The sequence below is a fragment of the Triticum dicoccoides genome, chromosome 3A, assembly GCF_002162155.2.
Source record: "Triticum dicoccoides isolate Atlit2015 ecotype Zavitan chromosome 3A, WEW_v2.0, whole genome shotgun sequence".
Taxonomy (NCBI): Eukaryota; Viridiplantae; Streptophyta; class Magnoliopsida; order Poales; family Poaceae; genus Triticum; species Triticum dicoccoides.
In genome coordinates this window covers 625,676,468-625,692,941 of record NC_041384.1, presented here as the reverse complement: position 1 = coordinate 625,692,941, position 16,474 = coordinate 625,676,468, and the positions used below count along the sequence as shown (strand labels likewise).

The following is a 16,474-nucleotide window of genomic DNA, read 5'->3' as shown; positions in this document are numbered from 1 at the left end:
CTTAAGTAATTTGATTAATTGAACTTAAACTTATCATGAACTTAGTACCTGATAGTATCTTGCTTGTTTATGTTGATTGTAGATAGATGGCTCGTGCTGTTGTTCCGTTGAATTTTAATGCGTTCCTTGAGAAAGCAAAGTTGAAAGATGATGGTAGCAACTATACGGACTGGGTCCGTAACTTCAGGATTATCCTCATTGCTGCTCAGAAGAATTACATCCTGGAAGCACCATTGGGTGCCAGGCCTACTGCTGGAGCAACACCAGATGTTATGAACGTCTGGCAGAGCAAAGCTGATGACTACTCGATAGTTCAGTGTGCCATGCTTTACGGCTTAGAATCGGGACTTCAACGACGTTTTGAACGTCATGGAGCATATGAGATGTTCCAGGAGTTGAAGTTAATATTTCAAGCAAATGCCCGGATTGAGAGATATGAAGTCTCCAATAAGTTCTATAGCTGCAAGATGGAGGAGAACAGTTCTGTCAGTGAGCATATACTCAAAATGTCTGGGTATAATAATCACTTGATTCAATTGGATCTTCCGGATGATTGCGTCATTGACAGAATTCTCCAATCACTGCCACCAAGCTACAAGAGCTTCATGATGAACTATAATATGCAAGGGATGAACAAGACTATTCCCGAGCTCTTTGCAATGCTGAAAGCTGCGGAGGTAGAAATCAAGAAGGAGCATCAAGTGTTGATGGTTAACAAGACCACTAGTTTCAAGAAAAAGGGCAAAGAGAAGAAGGGGAACTTCAAGAAGAACGGCAAGCAAGTTGCTGCTCAAGAGAAGAAACCCAAGTCTGGACCTAAGCCTAAAACTGAGTGCTTCTACTGCAAGCAGACTGGTCACTAGAAGCGGAACTGCCCCAAGTATTTGGCAGATAAGAAGGATGGCAAGGTGAACAAAGGTATATGTGATATACATGTTATTGATGTGTACCTTACTAGAGCTCGCAGTAGCACCTGGGTATTTGATACTAGTTCTGTTGCTAATATTTGCAACTCGAAACAGGGACGGAATAAGCGGGCACTGGCAAAGGACGAGGTGACGATGCGCGTGGGAAACGGTTCCAAAGTCGATGTGATCGCGGTCGGCACGCTACCTCTACATCTACCTTCGGGATTAATATTAGACCTAAATAATTGTTATTTGGTGCCAGCGTTGAGCATGAACATTATATCTGGATCTTGTTTGATGCGAGACGGTTATTCATTTAAATCAGAGAATAATGGTTGTTCTATTTATATGAGTAATATCTTTTATGGCCATGCACCCTTGAAGAGTGGTCTATTCTTATTGAACCTCGATAGTAGTAATACACATATTCATAATGTTGAAGCCAAAAGATGGAGAGTTGATAATGAAAGTGCAAATTATTTGTGGCACTGTCGTTTAGGTCATATCGATGTAAAGCGCATGAAGAAACTCCATACTGATGGACTTTTGGAACCACTTGATTATGAATCACTTGGTACTTGCGAACCGTGCCTCATGGGCAAGATGACTAAAACACCATTCTCTGGTACTATGGAGAGAGCAACAGATTTGTTGGAAATCATACATACCGATGTATGTGGTCCGATGAATATTGAGGCTCGTGGCGGATATCGTTATTTTCTCACCTTCATAGATGATTTAAGCAGATATGGGTATATCTACTTAATGAAACATAAGTCTGAAACATTTGAAAAGTTCAAAGAATTTCAGAGTGAAGTTGAAAATCATCATAACAAGAAAATAAAGTTTCTACGATCTAATCGTGGAGGAGAATATTTGAGTTACGAGTTTGGTGTACATTTGAAAAACTGTGGAATAGTTTCGCAACTCACGCCACCCGGAACACCACAGCGTAATGGTGTGTCCGAATGTCGTAATCGTACTTTACTAGATATGGTGCGATCTATGATGTCTCTTACAGATTTACCGCTATCGTTTTGGGGTTATACTTTAGAGACGGCCGCATTCACATTAAATAGGGCACCATCAAAATCCGTTGAGACGACACCTTATGAACTATGGTTTGGCAAGAAACTAAAGTTGTCGTTTCTTAAAGTTTGGGGCTGCGATGCTTATGTGAAAAAGCTTCAACCTGATAAGCTCGAACCCAAATCGGAGAAATGTGTCTTCATAGGATACCCAAAGGAGACTGTTGGGTACACCTTCTATCACAGATCCGAAGGCAAGACATTCGTTGCTAAGAATGGATCCTTTCTAGAGAAGGGGTTTCTCTCGAAAGAAGTGAGTGGGAGGAAAGTAGAACTTGACGAGGTAACTGTACATGCTCCCTTACTAGAAAGTAGTACATCACAGAAAACTGTTTCAGTGACACCTACACCAGTTAGTGAGGAAGCTAATGATAATGATCATGAAACTTCAGATCAAGATACTACTGAACCTCGTAGATCAACCAGAGTAAGATCCGCACCAGAGTGGTACGGTAATCCTGTTCTGGAAGTCATGCTACTAGATCATGATGAACCTACAAACTATGAAGAAGCGATGGTGAGCCCAGATTCCGCAAAGTGGCTTGAAGCCATGAAATCTGAGATGGGATCCATGTATGAGAACAAAGTATGGACTTTGGTTGACTTGCCCGATGATCGGCAAGCAATTGATAATAAATGGATCTTCAAGAAGAAGACTGACGCTGATGGTAATGTTACTGTCTACAAAGCTCGACTTGTCGCGAAAGGTTTTCAACAAGTTCAAGGGGTTGACTACGATGAGACTTTCTCACCTGTAGCGATGCTTAAGTCTGTCCGAATCATGTTAGCGATTGCCGCATTTTATGATTATGAAATTTGGCAGATGGATGTCAAAACTGCATTCCTGAATGGATTTCTGGAAGAAGAGTTGTATATGATGCAATCGGAAGGTTTTGTCGATCCAAAGGGAGCTAACAAAGTGTGCAAGCTCCAGCGATCCATTTATGGACTGGTGCAAGCCTCTCGGAGTTGGAATAAACGCTTTGATAGTGTGATCAAAGCATTTGGTTTTATATAGACTTTCGGAGAAGCCTGTATTTACAAGAAAGTGAGTGGGAGCTCTGTAGCATTTCTGATATTATATGTGGATGACATATTACTAATTGGAAATGACATAGAATTTCTGGATAGCATAAAGGGATACTTGAATAAGAGTTTTTTAATGAAAGACCTCGGTGAAGCTGCTTACATATTAGGCATTAAGATCTATAGAGATAGATCAAGACACTTAATTGGACTTTCACAAAGCACATACCTTGACAAAGTTTTGAAGAAGTTCAAAATGGATCAAGCAAAGAAAGGGTTCTTGCCTGTGTTACAAGGTGTGAAGTTGAGTAAGACTCAATGCCCGACCACTGCAGAAGATAGAGAGAAAATGAAAGATGTTCCCTATGCTTCAGCCATAGGCTCTATCATGTATGCAATGCTGTCTACCAGACCTAATGTGTGCCTTGCTATAAGTTTAGCAGGGAGGTACCAAAGTAATCCAGGAGTGGATCACTGGACAGCGGTCAAGAACATCCTGAAATACCTGAAAAGGACTAAGGATATGTTTCTCGTATATGGAGGTGACAAAGAGCTCACCGTAAAAGGTTACGTTGATGCAAGCTTTGACACTGATCCGGACGATTCTAAATCGCAAACCGGATACGTGTTTACATTAAACGGTGGAGCTGTCAGTTGGTGCAGTTCTAAACAAAGCGTCGTAGTGGGATCTACATGTGAAGCGGAGTACATAGCTGCTTCGGAAGCAGCGAACGAAGGAGTCTGGATGAAGGAGTTCATATCCGATCTAGGTGTCATACCTAGTGCATCGGGTCCAATGAAAATCTTTTGTGACAATACTGGTGCAATTGCCTTGGCAAAGGAATCCAGATTTCACAAAAGGACCAAACACATCAAGAGACGCTTCAACTCCATCCGGGATCTAGTCCAGGTGGGAGACATAGAGATTTGCAAGATACATACAGATCTGAATGTTGCAGACCCGTTGACTAAGCCTCTTCCACGAGCAAAACATGATCAGCCCCAAGGCTCCATGGGTGTTAGAATCATTACAGTGTAATCTAGATTATTGACTCTAGTGCAAGTGGGAGACTGAAGGAAATATGCCCTAGAGGCAATAATAAAGTTATTATTTATTTCCTTATAATCATGATAAATGTTTATTATTTATGCTAGAATTGTATTAACCGGAAACATAATACATGTGTGAATACATAGACAAACAAAGTGTCACTAGTATGCCTCTACTTGACTAGCTCGTTAATCAAAGATGGTTATATTTCCTAACCATGAACAATGAGTTGTTATTTGATTAACGAGGTCACATCATTAGTTGAATGATCTGATTGACATGACCTATTCCATTAGCTTAGCACCCGATCGTTTAGTATGTTGCTATTGCTTTCTTCATGACTTATACATGTTCCTATAACTATGAGATTATGCAACTCCCGTTTGCCGGAGGAACACTTTGGGTGCTACCAAACGTCACAACGTGACTGGGTGATTATAAAGGAGCATTATAGGTGTCTCCAAAGGTACATGTTGGGTTGGCATATTTCGAGATTAGGATTTGTCACTCCAATTGTCGGAGAGGTATCTCTGGGCCCTCTCGGTAATGCACATCACATAAGCCTTGCAAGCATTACAACTAATATGTTAGTTGTGAGATGATGTATTATGGAACGAGTAAAGAGACTTGCCGGTAACGAGATTGAACTAGGTATTGGATACCGACGATCGAATCTCGGGCAAGTAACATACCGGTGACAAAGGGAAAAACGTATGTTGTTGTGCGGTCTGACCGATAAAGATCTTCGTAGAATATGTAGGAGCCAATATGGGCATCCAGGTCCCGCTATTGGTTATTGACCGGAGACATGTCTCGGTCATGTCTACATTGTTCTCGAACCCGTAGGGTCCGCACGCTTAAGGTTACGATGACAGTTATATTATGAGTTTATGCATTTTGATGTACCGAAGGTTGTTCGGAGTCCCGGATGTGATCACAGACATGACGAGGAGTCTCAAAATGGTCGAGACGTAAAGATTGATATATTGGAAGCCTATGTTTGGATATCGGAAGTGTTCCGGGTGAAATCGGGATTTTACCGGAGTACCGGGAGGTTACCGGACCCCCCCGGAAGCCATATGGGCCTTCATGGGCTTTAGTGGAAAGGACAAAGGGGCAGCCCAAGGTGGCTGCGCGCCTCCCCCCTCCCCTAGTCCTATTAGGACTAGGAGAGGTGGCCGGCCCCCCTCTCCCTCTTTCCCCCTCGGGGAATCCTAGTCCAACTAGGATTGGGGGGGGGGGGGTCCTACTCTCGGAAGGAGTAGGACTCCTCCTGCGCCCTCCTCCTGGCCGGCGCCCCCTCCCCCTTGGCTCCTTTATATACTGAGGCAGAGGCACCCCAGAAACACACAAGTTGATCCACGTGATCTATTCCTTAGCCGTGTGCGGTGCCCCTAGCCACCATATTCCTCGATAATACTGTAGCGGAATTTAGGCGAAGCCCTGCTGATGTAGTACATCAAGATCGTCACCACGCCGTCGTGCTGACGGAACTCTTCCCCGACACTTTGCTGGATCGGAGTCCGGGGATCGTCATTGAGCTGAACGTGTGCTCGAACTCAGAGGTGCCGTAGTTTCGGTGCTTGATCGGTTGGATCGTGAAGACGTACGACTACTTCCTCTACGTCGTGTCAGCGCTTCCGCAGTCGGTCTGCGTTGGGTACGTAGACAACACTCTCCCCTCTCGTTGCTATGCATCACATGATCTTGCGTGTGCGTAGGAAATTTTTTGAAATTACTACGAAACCCAACATAACACAGATATGAGATATTACGTGTGGAAACTTGAGGAGCAGGGAATTGAGATACATCAACACCCAAACTTTTTGTTGCAGCTTTCTTTTCTAGTCGGGCTATCCGGAGCTTCTCTAGGTGTTCCGCTTTCTTCTCTTGGGACAGACGGGAATACCACCCATGTCCACTTTGTTTTTTGCATGTCTCTACAGGTTGATGATCAGTAGTACCGGAGGCTGCTGCTGTACTTACTTTCCATATGGCAAAATTGAGGAATGAAAGAGACAAAATATATGATTACATCGTCTGACAGCCAAGGCAATGAATATATAGCAGATAGGGGGATGTTACCTGTGGAAAACTGAGTGGCAGGGGATTGAGGTAAATCAACATTCACACTTTTTTCTATAGCTTTCTTTTCTAGTCGGGCCATACGGAGCTTCTCCAGGTGCTCTGATTTCTTCTCTTGGGACATACGGGCATACCACCCCCCACCTTGTTTTTTGCATTGAACATTGCTATCTGCAGGTTGATGAGCAGTACTCCCAGAGCTTGCAGGTGTACTCACTATACATGGCAAAAAAGAGTGAAGGAAACAGAACAATCATGACTACATCCTCCATGAAGCAATGAAGAAGTAAAGTTCTGGAGGTAAGGAATGTACCATATTTGTGTGTGTTGGTTATATTGCTGAATGGTGTACGTTCCGGAGACAGAATAGAAGGATGGTCTTGAGATAGTTGCTGACATTTCACAGCAATAAGAGTTGCAGCCTTCTCGTCAGCACGTGCCTGACGCCGCTTCTCGAGGTATTCGGCCTTTTTATCGTCAGACATCCGTGCATACCATCCTTGTTTGCCTTGATTGCCCTGCGCCTTCTTATCATCATCCATGTGATTATTATCCCCGGTCAGCTCTGCCCAAAGGGAGCGAGGCGGCTCTTGTAAGATGCCCAAAGTGGCCACGATTAGCTGATTGCGAGGGAGAAGAACAAAATCAGTATAACGTGAAGAATAACTATTTTGCATAGATGCTTGAGGTGTGAGGAAGAACAAAATCAGTATAACGTGATCAATGCAAATCACCGATGGAAGATGTTTTTAAACTGGCTTTTCGGCGGAGATGAATCATGTAGTCCATATTTAGTTGTACTAATTCACCGAGTCTGCTTTCTAAACTAATAATGCTAATTTGTTTGGGTATAGATTATGGAACACCCACAAAATGTTATGCTAATAAAGTGCAAGAGGCCAATATTGCGGTACAACATGACGATCCTAATCACATGGATATTCTTACAAGATAGAGGCCTTGGTTAGTATGCATTATTTCCTTTAATAAATTATTAGACCAGCCCTATTTGTTATGACACTCGACAAAAAAAGTGCAAACATGTTACATGTATATCTGGATTCCTGTACTTATAGAGATGAAAGAACGCAGAGATGAAAGACCTGCTGCGTGTTTGAAGGCGGAGATGTGAATGGACGCCTTTCAGGTTATGTAGGAGGCAGCGTACCAGACGGTCGTCGAGGCGATGTAGAAGGCGCCGTCCCCGCCTGGCCTAGGAGTAGGCGTCGTCCCCAAGTGCGGCCCGAGCAGGTGTTGTAGGAGGTGGTGGGTGCGGGCGACGTCGGGGAGGTGCTGCGGCTCGGTGTGATGGGGGCGAGGCCGTGACAGTGCGGCGACGGAGAGGATTGGGGCGGAGCGGAGCGGCGTCGTGAAGGCACCGCGACGAAGAGGAGCGGGGCGGTGTCTTCGCCAACGGCGTGAAGGGAGCGAGGCGGCGGCGTCGCGGACGGCGTGAAGGCGCAGCGTACGGAGGGGATTGGGGCGGAGCAAGGAAGGGCGCGGCGTACGAAGGGGATCAGGGCGGAGCGGAGCGGCGTCGTGAAGGCACCGCGACGGAGAGGAGCGGGGCGGCGTCGTCACCGACGGTGTGACGGGAGCGAGGCGGCGTCGTCGCGGATGGCGTGAAGGCGCGGCGTACGGAGGGGATTGGGGCGGAGCAAGGCGGCGGCGTCCAGGCGGTGTAGGGAGGCAGTTTAGTATTTCCTTTCTATCGTTAGATGAGAAAGGAAAGGGGTCAAGGAGAGAAAGGAATGTCCAACGCTAGTGCTAAACGTGTTTAATCGCTCACCATCGGGAGAATTAAGACCGTTGGATTAACGCAAATAGATGGAAGATGTATTGGGTCTGCCCCTTTGGGTCTTTTTATATTGGTATAGATATAGATATAGAAAATAAATGATGCGGCATATAATTAATGAAAAAAAAGAGACATGTGATAACATAGCTAGTTAATATAACATCACACATATCAAGAAAATATGAGCCTATAACTTAATAAATAAAGTGATGCATGACAACACATATGTTACTACCCACTGCGGAGGTAGTAACATGCATGTTACTACCCTAAGTTACTCCCCATTGTGAAGACTAAGCCGATAAATCTTGAGATTGATGAACTTGTCTCCGTGGAAGAAATGAATGTTGAGAAGACTGAAATAAATTCAAAAAATTACAGACACCCATGCCAAGTCTAGATTTTGAAGCCGGGTGGATTGACCATATGATTGTCAGGGCATATCCAACACCGTTATCTAAAACGGAACACACTATTTGTCAACGGACTTCTCTGCGGACATGGATACGGAAGCCGGCCATCCAAGCATATTTTCTAAAAGTCCGTCCAGATCTGACCTCTTTCATTCCAAATGCATAGCAATATGAGTAAATTAAAATGCGATGTTTCATAGCGTCTAATCACCACCAAAAAGAGATGCGTCTCCATAGTTTTTACATGCACCCTATCACAAAAGTTCCCGTAGGCCATGCAAAATGGCATTTTGCCTCCTAGACCGGCCGCCAGTGACAATTTCGTAAAATAAAGGAAACTGCAGCTACTACTTTTATGGGCCGCACCCCTGCCGGACCATTTGCGGATGCAGTGGCCGATTTGCCTTAACGGTCACAACGAGCGTTGTTTAAGCGTTACACATCACCACTCCCCACGACCCCACTCCGCCAAGGAACTACCCAAACCGCACCCGCACTTCTCCTCTTCTTCTTCCCGCCCTCCGCTCGCTCCCTCCGCTCCTCTCCGCCCGCGCAACCTCCCCAAATCCCCCCAACACCGCGCCGCGCGTCGCACGGAAACCCTAATCCTGTCCCGTCCGATCGCCGTGTCACCTCCAATGGCGGGGCCTCCCCGCCCAGCGCCCGTCCGCCGCTCCGCCCGCCTCGGCCCACAGGCGCCCCAGCAGCCCCCCTGCTCTCCCCCGCCACCGTCCCCGCCGGCCGCGGCGGAGTCTCCAGGAGGAACCGACCCCCGCCGGTCGGTGCGCATCAGCGTCCGGACCCGCGTCCGTGGCCTCCCCTCGGCGGCGCCGTCGTCCTCGCGGATACGGCGCAAGTCCCCCGCGGCGCCTCTGCGGCGGACTGTACAGGCATGCGCGGAGGAGTGGGGGGCAGCGAAGGCCGCGTCAGGCGCCCCGGCGGAGGAGTGCGTCCTCCCTTTCCTCCAGAAAGGCGCGCCGAGGAAGGTACGTGCCGGTACCACTGCCAGGCCTGCAATTCAGTTAGCAGCTTGTGTGTCAATCAGGACTCTGACAACTAAAATGTTAGGTTTGCTAGAAACGGGATTAAGTGGTAAATGGGGGTGATTGTCTGGTGGCACGGAACTCGGGATAGAGACCGAAAGGGGAACATGGTTTGGAACAAAGAACAATGAGTCTCAATGCGGTTATTAGTACTCCACACTGAGAGCAAATGATACACTAGATGGATTTGGATGTCACCACAGAAATTGGAGAGAAAACTAGAACTGTGATAGAGATGTGGAAATCGGTGCAATAAGGGTTGTATCTGAACAAGGACATCACCACACTAGAAAATGTGAGGTGGTTATTCATTTTATAGGACAATTGGACTGAGGGCACACACTGTTTCCGATAGTTGCTCACAACTAAAGAACATGGAGTACTTCAGAAACATGTTACAAAATGTTGAATTGAGTTCTGTAACATTAACCATATGAACTGGACGAATAGTGGCATCTCAAGTTATGTATGCAGAGCACATATGGAAGAATTTAGCTCTATGCAAGAAAAAGAAGCTAGAGCGCACAGGAGGAACTATGTGTCTTTTCAGTTAAGGTAGGAGATGAGACTCAAAACTCTTGAGCTCAACGACATCACCCAAGTGCATGCAAGAATGGAGTGTTGATCTGAAGATAACCTGAAGAAACTGAATTTTTGAAGCGGGTAGATATTCTTAGGAAATACGGATGCCTTCCGAAGTATATGTTCCTGGAATGTTCTTTGGACAAAGATGCTTTGGTAACCTGTATAAAAAGTTGCTGCATATGTGATCGCCCAACTCTGATAGAACTGACAGAAGAAGGCTGTAATATTGAGAGTTCAATTAAACACAAGTGTTGTGCCGTTGCTTGTATTCATTCTCTGTAGCTCTGGTTGCTGATAATAAGGGAACAACAATCCTGGAATATGCTATAAATCTTGTTATAAGGGACATCAAGGTGATCAGGGTATGCAATCTTCTGCATAGAAACAGAGTCAGACTCTTATAAGTTAATTAAATATTAGGTGAAAGCTTGGTCAAGAAATGAAGGAAGGATGCCAAGTAACACTTCCTATAGGATTCTGATCCACTTTAAAGATTCTGAATATAGGATACCAATATCAAGTGATTCTGCTCACACAGTATTTTAATGTGTACTCCGGATGTTACATAAGGTAGTGTGAGTGTGATTCCCTACTGATTCTCTAAAAGAAGGAATCTTTTAAATCCTTTGGATTTAGGTTGAGTGCCCAATTTGCTCAAGGAGTATCCTGCCCGATGAAAGGACGCGATGTTCAGGTCATCACTGTGAAGTAACCTTGCATAAGGTTTGTTCTGAAAAAAGTGATGGAAGCTGCCCTCGACATGTAAGTTGCTGAAACAAAGTTACATATCTAAAAAGCAATTATATTTTTTTCCAAGATTACAAACAATGATATATACTATAGATATAAATGCCTATCTGTGCAACCAATGAGAAATAATTACGAGTATTTTGTTTCGTTGAAGCCTTTGTTAGTTTCAACAATTTACGATTATTTATCCCCTCATATGTTTGTTAACTGTGCAGTTATGTTTTCACTGCAAAAGGAGAACAACTTGGCACCGGCTGAAACATGTAATGCCTGCATGTACGCAATGTTCGCTGCATCAGAACAGAATGGCTGAGCCTGTTGATCCTTCAAAGCTAATGATAAGTTGGAGTATTTGGTCATCAACTAGTGAGGTTGATGCTATGCTTCATCCACCCTATTTGGTGCTTCTCTGTCAGTTCCTTATATAAACCGTATCTTCAGTGCCTACAATAATATAGCAGTGTGGACAATTGGGTTTTTAACCGGCATCATGGCAGTTTCTCCTAGATAATTGCGACTGAGTGTTTACAGTTTTCTACTTAATAGCAAGAGCCGAGAATTACAATAAAAACATGGTAAGCTTATTTAGTATTGGGTTGATATGATTGTTCAATATTGGCTGATGAGAGAATAGTATAAATTAAAGCCTTAAGTGTAATGATGCACAGGGATGCAAATTTGAATTATAACTTTCTTCCTGACCATAACCTGCAGCCCCACGATTCTCAATTTGAAATACAGACTATTGAGCAGGTTGCCTGAAGCAATAACCTTATATGCTCACATACCGACAGCCTTTTACCATATCAAGCATATGTTCTTATTTCGTATCACCAATTCTGAAGGTCTTATTATGAAACATAAGCTTGATGATTTTGTACTCTGGTTTCAATTCATTAACTAGTATTAGTGTATCGACCACGGAGGGCCTCTTCGGATAAGTTGGTCTGCAAACGGCATCCTCCAATTGTAAATGCCTCCAATATGCATTCCAAAATATTCTCTTTGTTGACTACTTAAATCATGAAAAGAAAGAACATTCAACAATTTGTTCCATACCATTTGCTTTAATATGGTTGAATGCATTTTATTTGATCTCTTTATTTCTATAGGCTTTGGTTGTTTCTGTTGTTGTTAATGTTGCTGACGGTGTGATATGTGCTTCTTACAGGGTGCAGGTCCAGCATATAACATTGAGGTGGTTAATAGTTCCACTTCACATTTGATTCTCTGTATTGCTGAACACACAGAACTTATCCAATTTTGTTTCTCTGTCATATTGCCTTCGTAAATATGTGATGTTGGTGGACTATTAACGGTTTTGTTCTTATAGTTTTTCTTTGATCTGTATTCATTGTTGAGTATTGATTCATTTACAGGAAGCCTTCCAGCGATTACCTCTCCCATATGCTGATCAAGAGTTCAATATTGACCATATTAAGGAGGAGTTGGAAAGTGTGACAAAACCACCTCCATATGTACGTTTGAAGCATAGTATCCTTTATATGATTGCAATTTAAACTAGTTGACCAGTTTCCCTTTTACTCCCTCCGTTCCTAAATATAAGTCTTTTATATATTTCAATACGGACTACATACGGATGTATATAGACATATTTTAGAGTGTAGATTCACTCATTTTGCTCCGTATGTAGTCTATATTGAAATCTCTAAAAGACTTGTATTAAGGAACGGAGGGAGTATATATTTTCATTTTTATCTTTTAACTTTGGAATCTTTCGTTCCTCAATGAGCTAAGATGTATATTTCGTCAAGAAGAAATGTGATGGTGATGCCATTGAAGCTAAATGCAGTGATTGTGATCCTCCTCTGACCTGTCAAATAAGATGCTCGTGCAGGTACGAACCAACTTAATTTCTTGTGTGCATGCTTTGGGGGATCCTTATTCTCTGTGTAACGTTGTTTTTTATGAGATGATTCTCATCAGAATTCGAAGTGCTTATAACTAGAGAATGATTTTCCAGATTATTATACTCCAATTGAACAGCAAACGGTTTTTCCAATGTATACTGTAATGCTGTATCTTAGAGTTTAGAGTGATTATATTCTATAAAATGCTTTATGCGTTCATTTTATATAAATGCATCTACAATTTTTTTATAGAAAGTTATGATAATTCCTACAGGTCTGTGTCCATTAGCTGCTCTCAGGCTTGCAAGTGCTCAAATAAGTGCACCAACAGACCATTTCGCAGAGAGAAAAGGATCGGGGTTGTTAAGGTAAGGAATTCATTGGACTTCTTTTTTCATGTTTTCAGAGGACAAAAAATAATTAAAGGTTTTAACTTTCACAACTTATAATGTTTTTTACAATGTTAACATACTCCTTAATTTCATGACTTCTCTTCCTTCTCCAGTTTCTATAAAGTATTTTGTTTTCCTATTTGGGGTTTCATGCCTAAACTTGATCTGGTGCGCCAATTATATAAATATATTTTTGTTTCCTTTTATTTTTGCATCTTGTTATTAACTTTCTTTGGTAATAATAATATAGTTATGATTAAGAGATTTTTGTGTGACAAATAACTCCCTGGTGGGTTTTTTCTGTAGACACAACATTGCGGATGGGGTGCCATAGCATTGGAAACCATTGAGGAAGGTGATTTTGTGATAGAGTTTGTTGGAGAAGGTATTTGAGATTCGTTCTTTGGTTTGCTTTATAATCTGATTGTAGTTCGTTTAAACCCCTACTTCTACAGGAGACTATGGCTTCTGATTACCTTCCTAATGATGTTGTGTGAGCTATTCTGCTATTGTGCTGAACATATTGCTGTTAACCTGAGTTCATGTCTGTTAAAATCAAAAGCTAGTTTCATTTCTAGAATAGCTACTACAAAAGATAATCATTGATGCTCACCTCGGTATACTCTCCATTTTTGTTAGATCATATATTATTTTATAATTATAATGCCCCATTCCAGTTATAGATGGCGCGAGATTTGAAGAAAGGCTTCAAGACATGAAACAGCGCCGAGATCAAAATTTCTACATGTGTAAAGTCAACAACAACTTTATAATTGATGCAACATTCAGAGGAAATGACTGTCGCTTTTTTAACCACAGCTGCAGACCTAACTGTCGGTTGGAGAATTGGTAATTGTCTTATTTGCAGAAGCTTGGCATATGGATTTCTTTAACCTATGTGTTTGTTTATTTAGTGGCTTGCTGTTCCTTTATTCTCTATATAAAAGTGTTTTTATGGCTTAACTGAGTTGTTTGTTGGCAGGCAAGTTAACGGCAAGACAAGGCTAGGTGTGTTTTCTTTACAGGGTATACGAGTGGGTGAGCCCTTGACCTACAATTACAGGTACATGAGAGACTCAATCAGCCTAGCACTTTGTATACCGTTCTTCCGTGATGTACACTCACATTGACGTTTGGTATAATTTGTATGCATTCTACAACCAACAAATTGTTTACAACGTTAATTTGCGTAGCCGTACAGATGCTTAGCTGGATCTTTATCCTGACTAAATCATACTATCATTTTGCCTTTTCTGGTGCTCCACTGTAATAAGAAAATTCTGGATTCCGTTTTATGTTCTACATAGTCAATAAAAGCTGACACCATAGATGAATAAAAATAAAGTCCTAGTGACAATACTAGGTTTACATGGAAAGGATATGTCAGCAGTGGTGATGCTAGATCCAATATCCCTCGGTGTCAAGTATCAACCTTTCTGAAATCTTCCAAACTTCCAAGTATTCTGATGCAATATAAGTTCAACAAAGTGGCAATTTGTGTGTGGCACCGCCACTCTATATTAATATTAATTCTCCAGAGGCATCAACTCATAATTGTTACTGTACTATAGTTTAGTTCTCGTTTTTGACAGCATTTCTTAACATAATAATGGTTCATTGATTGTTGAAAAAAAATTAGGCTGGGACATAATCACGACCTAGATTAACAGTCCTAGACTCTGGATTTATCTTCGACATATAGCACTGCACCTGAGTAAAATATTTAGCCTTTGGGAAGCACTAAAAGATCATTTCCTGTATTGCTTCACTTTTGAATTAGTGTTGCAAGTACACAGAAGTATGTTTTATGATGCACTCTCATCTCAGTTTTTGGTCTATCTCGTAGCTTCGTACAACATTTTGGTCCACAGACAGAGTGTTTCTGTGGCGCTGAAAACTGCCGAGGGAAGCTGTGATAGGTAAAAGACTGACCAAAGGGGGGTACATATAACAGCTCTGACCGAGGGAAGCTGTGGCTCAATGCAAAAGTACATAGCAGGAAATGGAATGTATAGTGAAGATTGATGCTGAGAGCAGCATTACCCACTCATCTTCCAAGTGTGCAGGTTTTAACTCTGTAAAAAGTGTTTAGCTAGTTCTTTCAACAGATGCCGAGAGCAAACTGTCTAGTTGCTTTTTATCTCAAATAGTTCAGTTTAGTCGTTCTGGATTGCGATGCTGAACCTCTACAGATGCCGAGAGCAACCTGTGCTTCTCTCCGTGGGATCCATCAGAAATCTACATGCAGCATTGTGGTTCAGGCAACGAAAACTGGAAAACCATTTGCACCGAATGGAGTCATTGCATCACTGCATCTTATTACACAGTAGTACATCATTTACAGACGTCTGTACATACACAGCGCAGCGAATTGAACCTCCCTAAGATCTTGAGCTGGAAACTAGAACGAAAACGAGACACGACGAAATTTAGCATAAGCAAAGCTAATTAAGAGCAGAAGAGCTCGCAAACAACTATTTTTTCTATCCCTTTTCCATTCATTTATGCCAAGATCGATGGATCGATGCGGAACGCGATGAGGCTGGCCGGTCCCTTAGCGAGGCTGCTGGATGGTGCGGGGGCTGAACCTGCCGCCGCCCAGGACCTTAGCAGGCGCCTTCTCCGCGTACTTCGGGACCTCCGGCGGCGAGGCGACGTGCGCCCGCCACCACTTCTCGATCCCCCAGGGCGCCACCTCGCCTCCGCTCTTCTTGACGGCGGCCTCTCCCTTCCTCTCCTCTCCATCTGCTCCGAACCACGGTGGTAGGTTTAACACCAAGGTAACAACCGTGAAGAAAAGTAGATCTGGGCCGGTCTGGTCACGTACCGTTGTGGCGCGGCGGAGGGAAGAAGGCGTCGCTGTCGTCCGGGCCTTCGTCGGCGTCGAGGAGCCCCAGGTCGCCGTAGTCGCGGAGCCAGCTGTCGCGGAAGGACGGCGAGGAGGCGACGAGGCGCCACCACTCGGTGGAGAAGTCCTCGACCTCCGCCGCGGCCGCCGCCTGCACGGGGGCGGGGCGGCACCAGCTGCCCGGCACGAAGGGCTCCGCCCACGGGTTCAGCCTCCCGCCGTTGCTGCCGGTCACCACCTCCATGGTTGCCTGTAGTACTGTATCGCTTCCTCCTCTAGGTTTCGAGCTCACTGGAGTGCTGCTGCGGTGTGGACTGGTGGAGTGGGGTGGGATGGGAATGGACGGTGACAGGTACGGCGTGGGGTGATGACGATATTATAGTGCGCTTCTTGGATCTTTTGGGCTGGCCGGTCTTATCCGTTGTGGCGTTCTTATCCGTTGCGGTGGATATTACCACGTTGCGCGATGCGTACGGCCCGCTGTTTTCCGGACAAAATCACACAAAATGAACTCGATGTGAAAGTATTTCACGATTTGACCCTTTTAGCAACGCCACATCCCGCGGCGTTTCTGCTTAACATAAAAACGCCGAGGTAGCTAGCGTTTCTGACCAAG

At 43.9% G+C, this 16,474-nt stretch overlaps 2 protein-coding genes across 3 annotated transcripts; one reads left to right on the top strand and one right to left on the bottom strand.

Moving 5' to 3' along the window:
- Positions 1 to 10,656: 10,656 nt before the first annotated feature.
- LOC119269691 (histone-lysine N-methyltransferase ASHR3-like) lies at positions 10,657 to 15,146 on the top strand. 2 transcript variants are annotated; one of them, XM_037551588.1, is made up of 10 exons: positions 10,657 to 10,759; positions 10,963 to 11,118; positions 11,919 to 11,945; positions 12,127 to 12,241; positions 12,506 to 12,605; positions 12,893 to 12,986; positions 13,317 to 13,395; positions 13,688 to 13,859; positions 13,993 to 14,073; positions 14,857 to 15,146. In XM_037551588.1, exons 2-10 carry the CDS (start codon positions 11,014 to 11,016, stop codon positions 14,924 to 14,926), a joined length of 843 nt encoding a protein of 280 aa, XP_037407485.1. In that variant the 5' UTR covers positions 10,657 to 10,759; positions 10,963 to 11,013; the 3' UTR covers positions 14,927 to 15,146. The 2 variants fall into 2 exon arrangements, with proteins under 2 accessions (XP_037407485.1, XP_037407486.1); XM_037551589.1 differs by lacking the exon at positions 10,657 to 10,759 and having other exon boundaries at positions 10,987 to 11,322.
- A 133-nt stretch (positions 15,147 to 15,279) lies between these two features.
- Positions 15,280 to 16,220, bottom strand: LOC119269692. Its single transcript, XM_037551590.1, has 2 exons — positions 15,838 to 16,220; positions 15,280 to 15,755 (listed from the first exon to the last, which is right to left on the bottom strand). Exons 1-2 carry the CDS (start codon positions 16,100 to 16,102, stop codon positions 15,565 to 15,567), a joined length of 456 nt encoding a protein of 151 aa, XP_037407487.1. The 5' UTR covers positions 16,103 to 16,220; the 3' UTR covers positions 15,280 to 15,564.
- Positions 16,221 to 16,474: the final 254 nt, after the last annotated feature.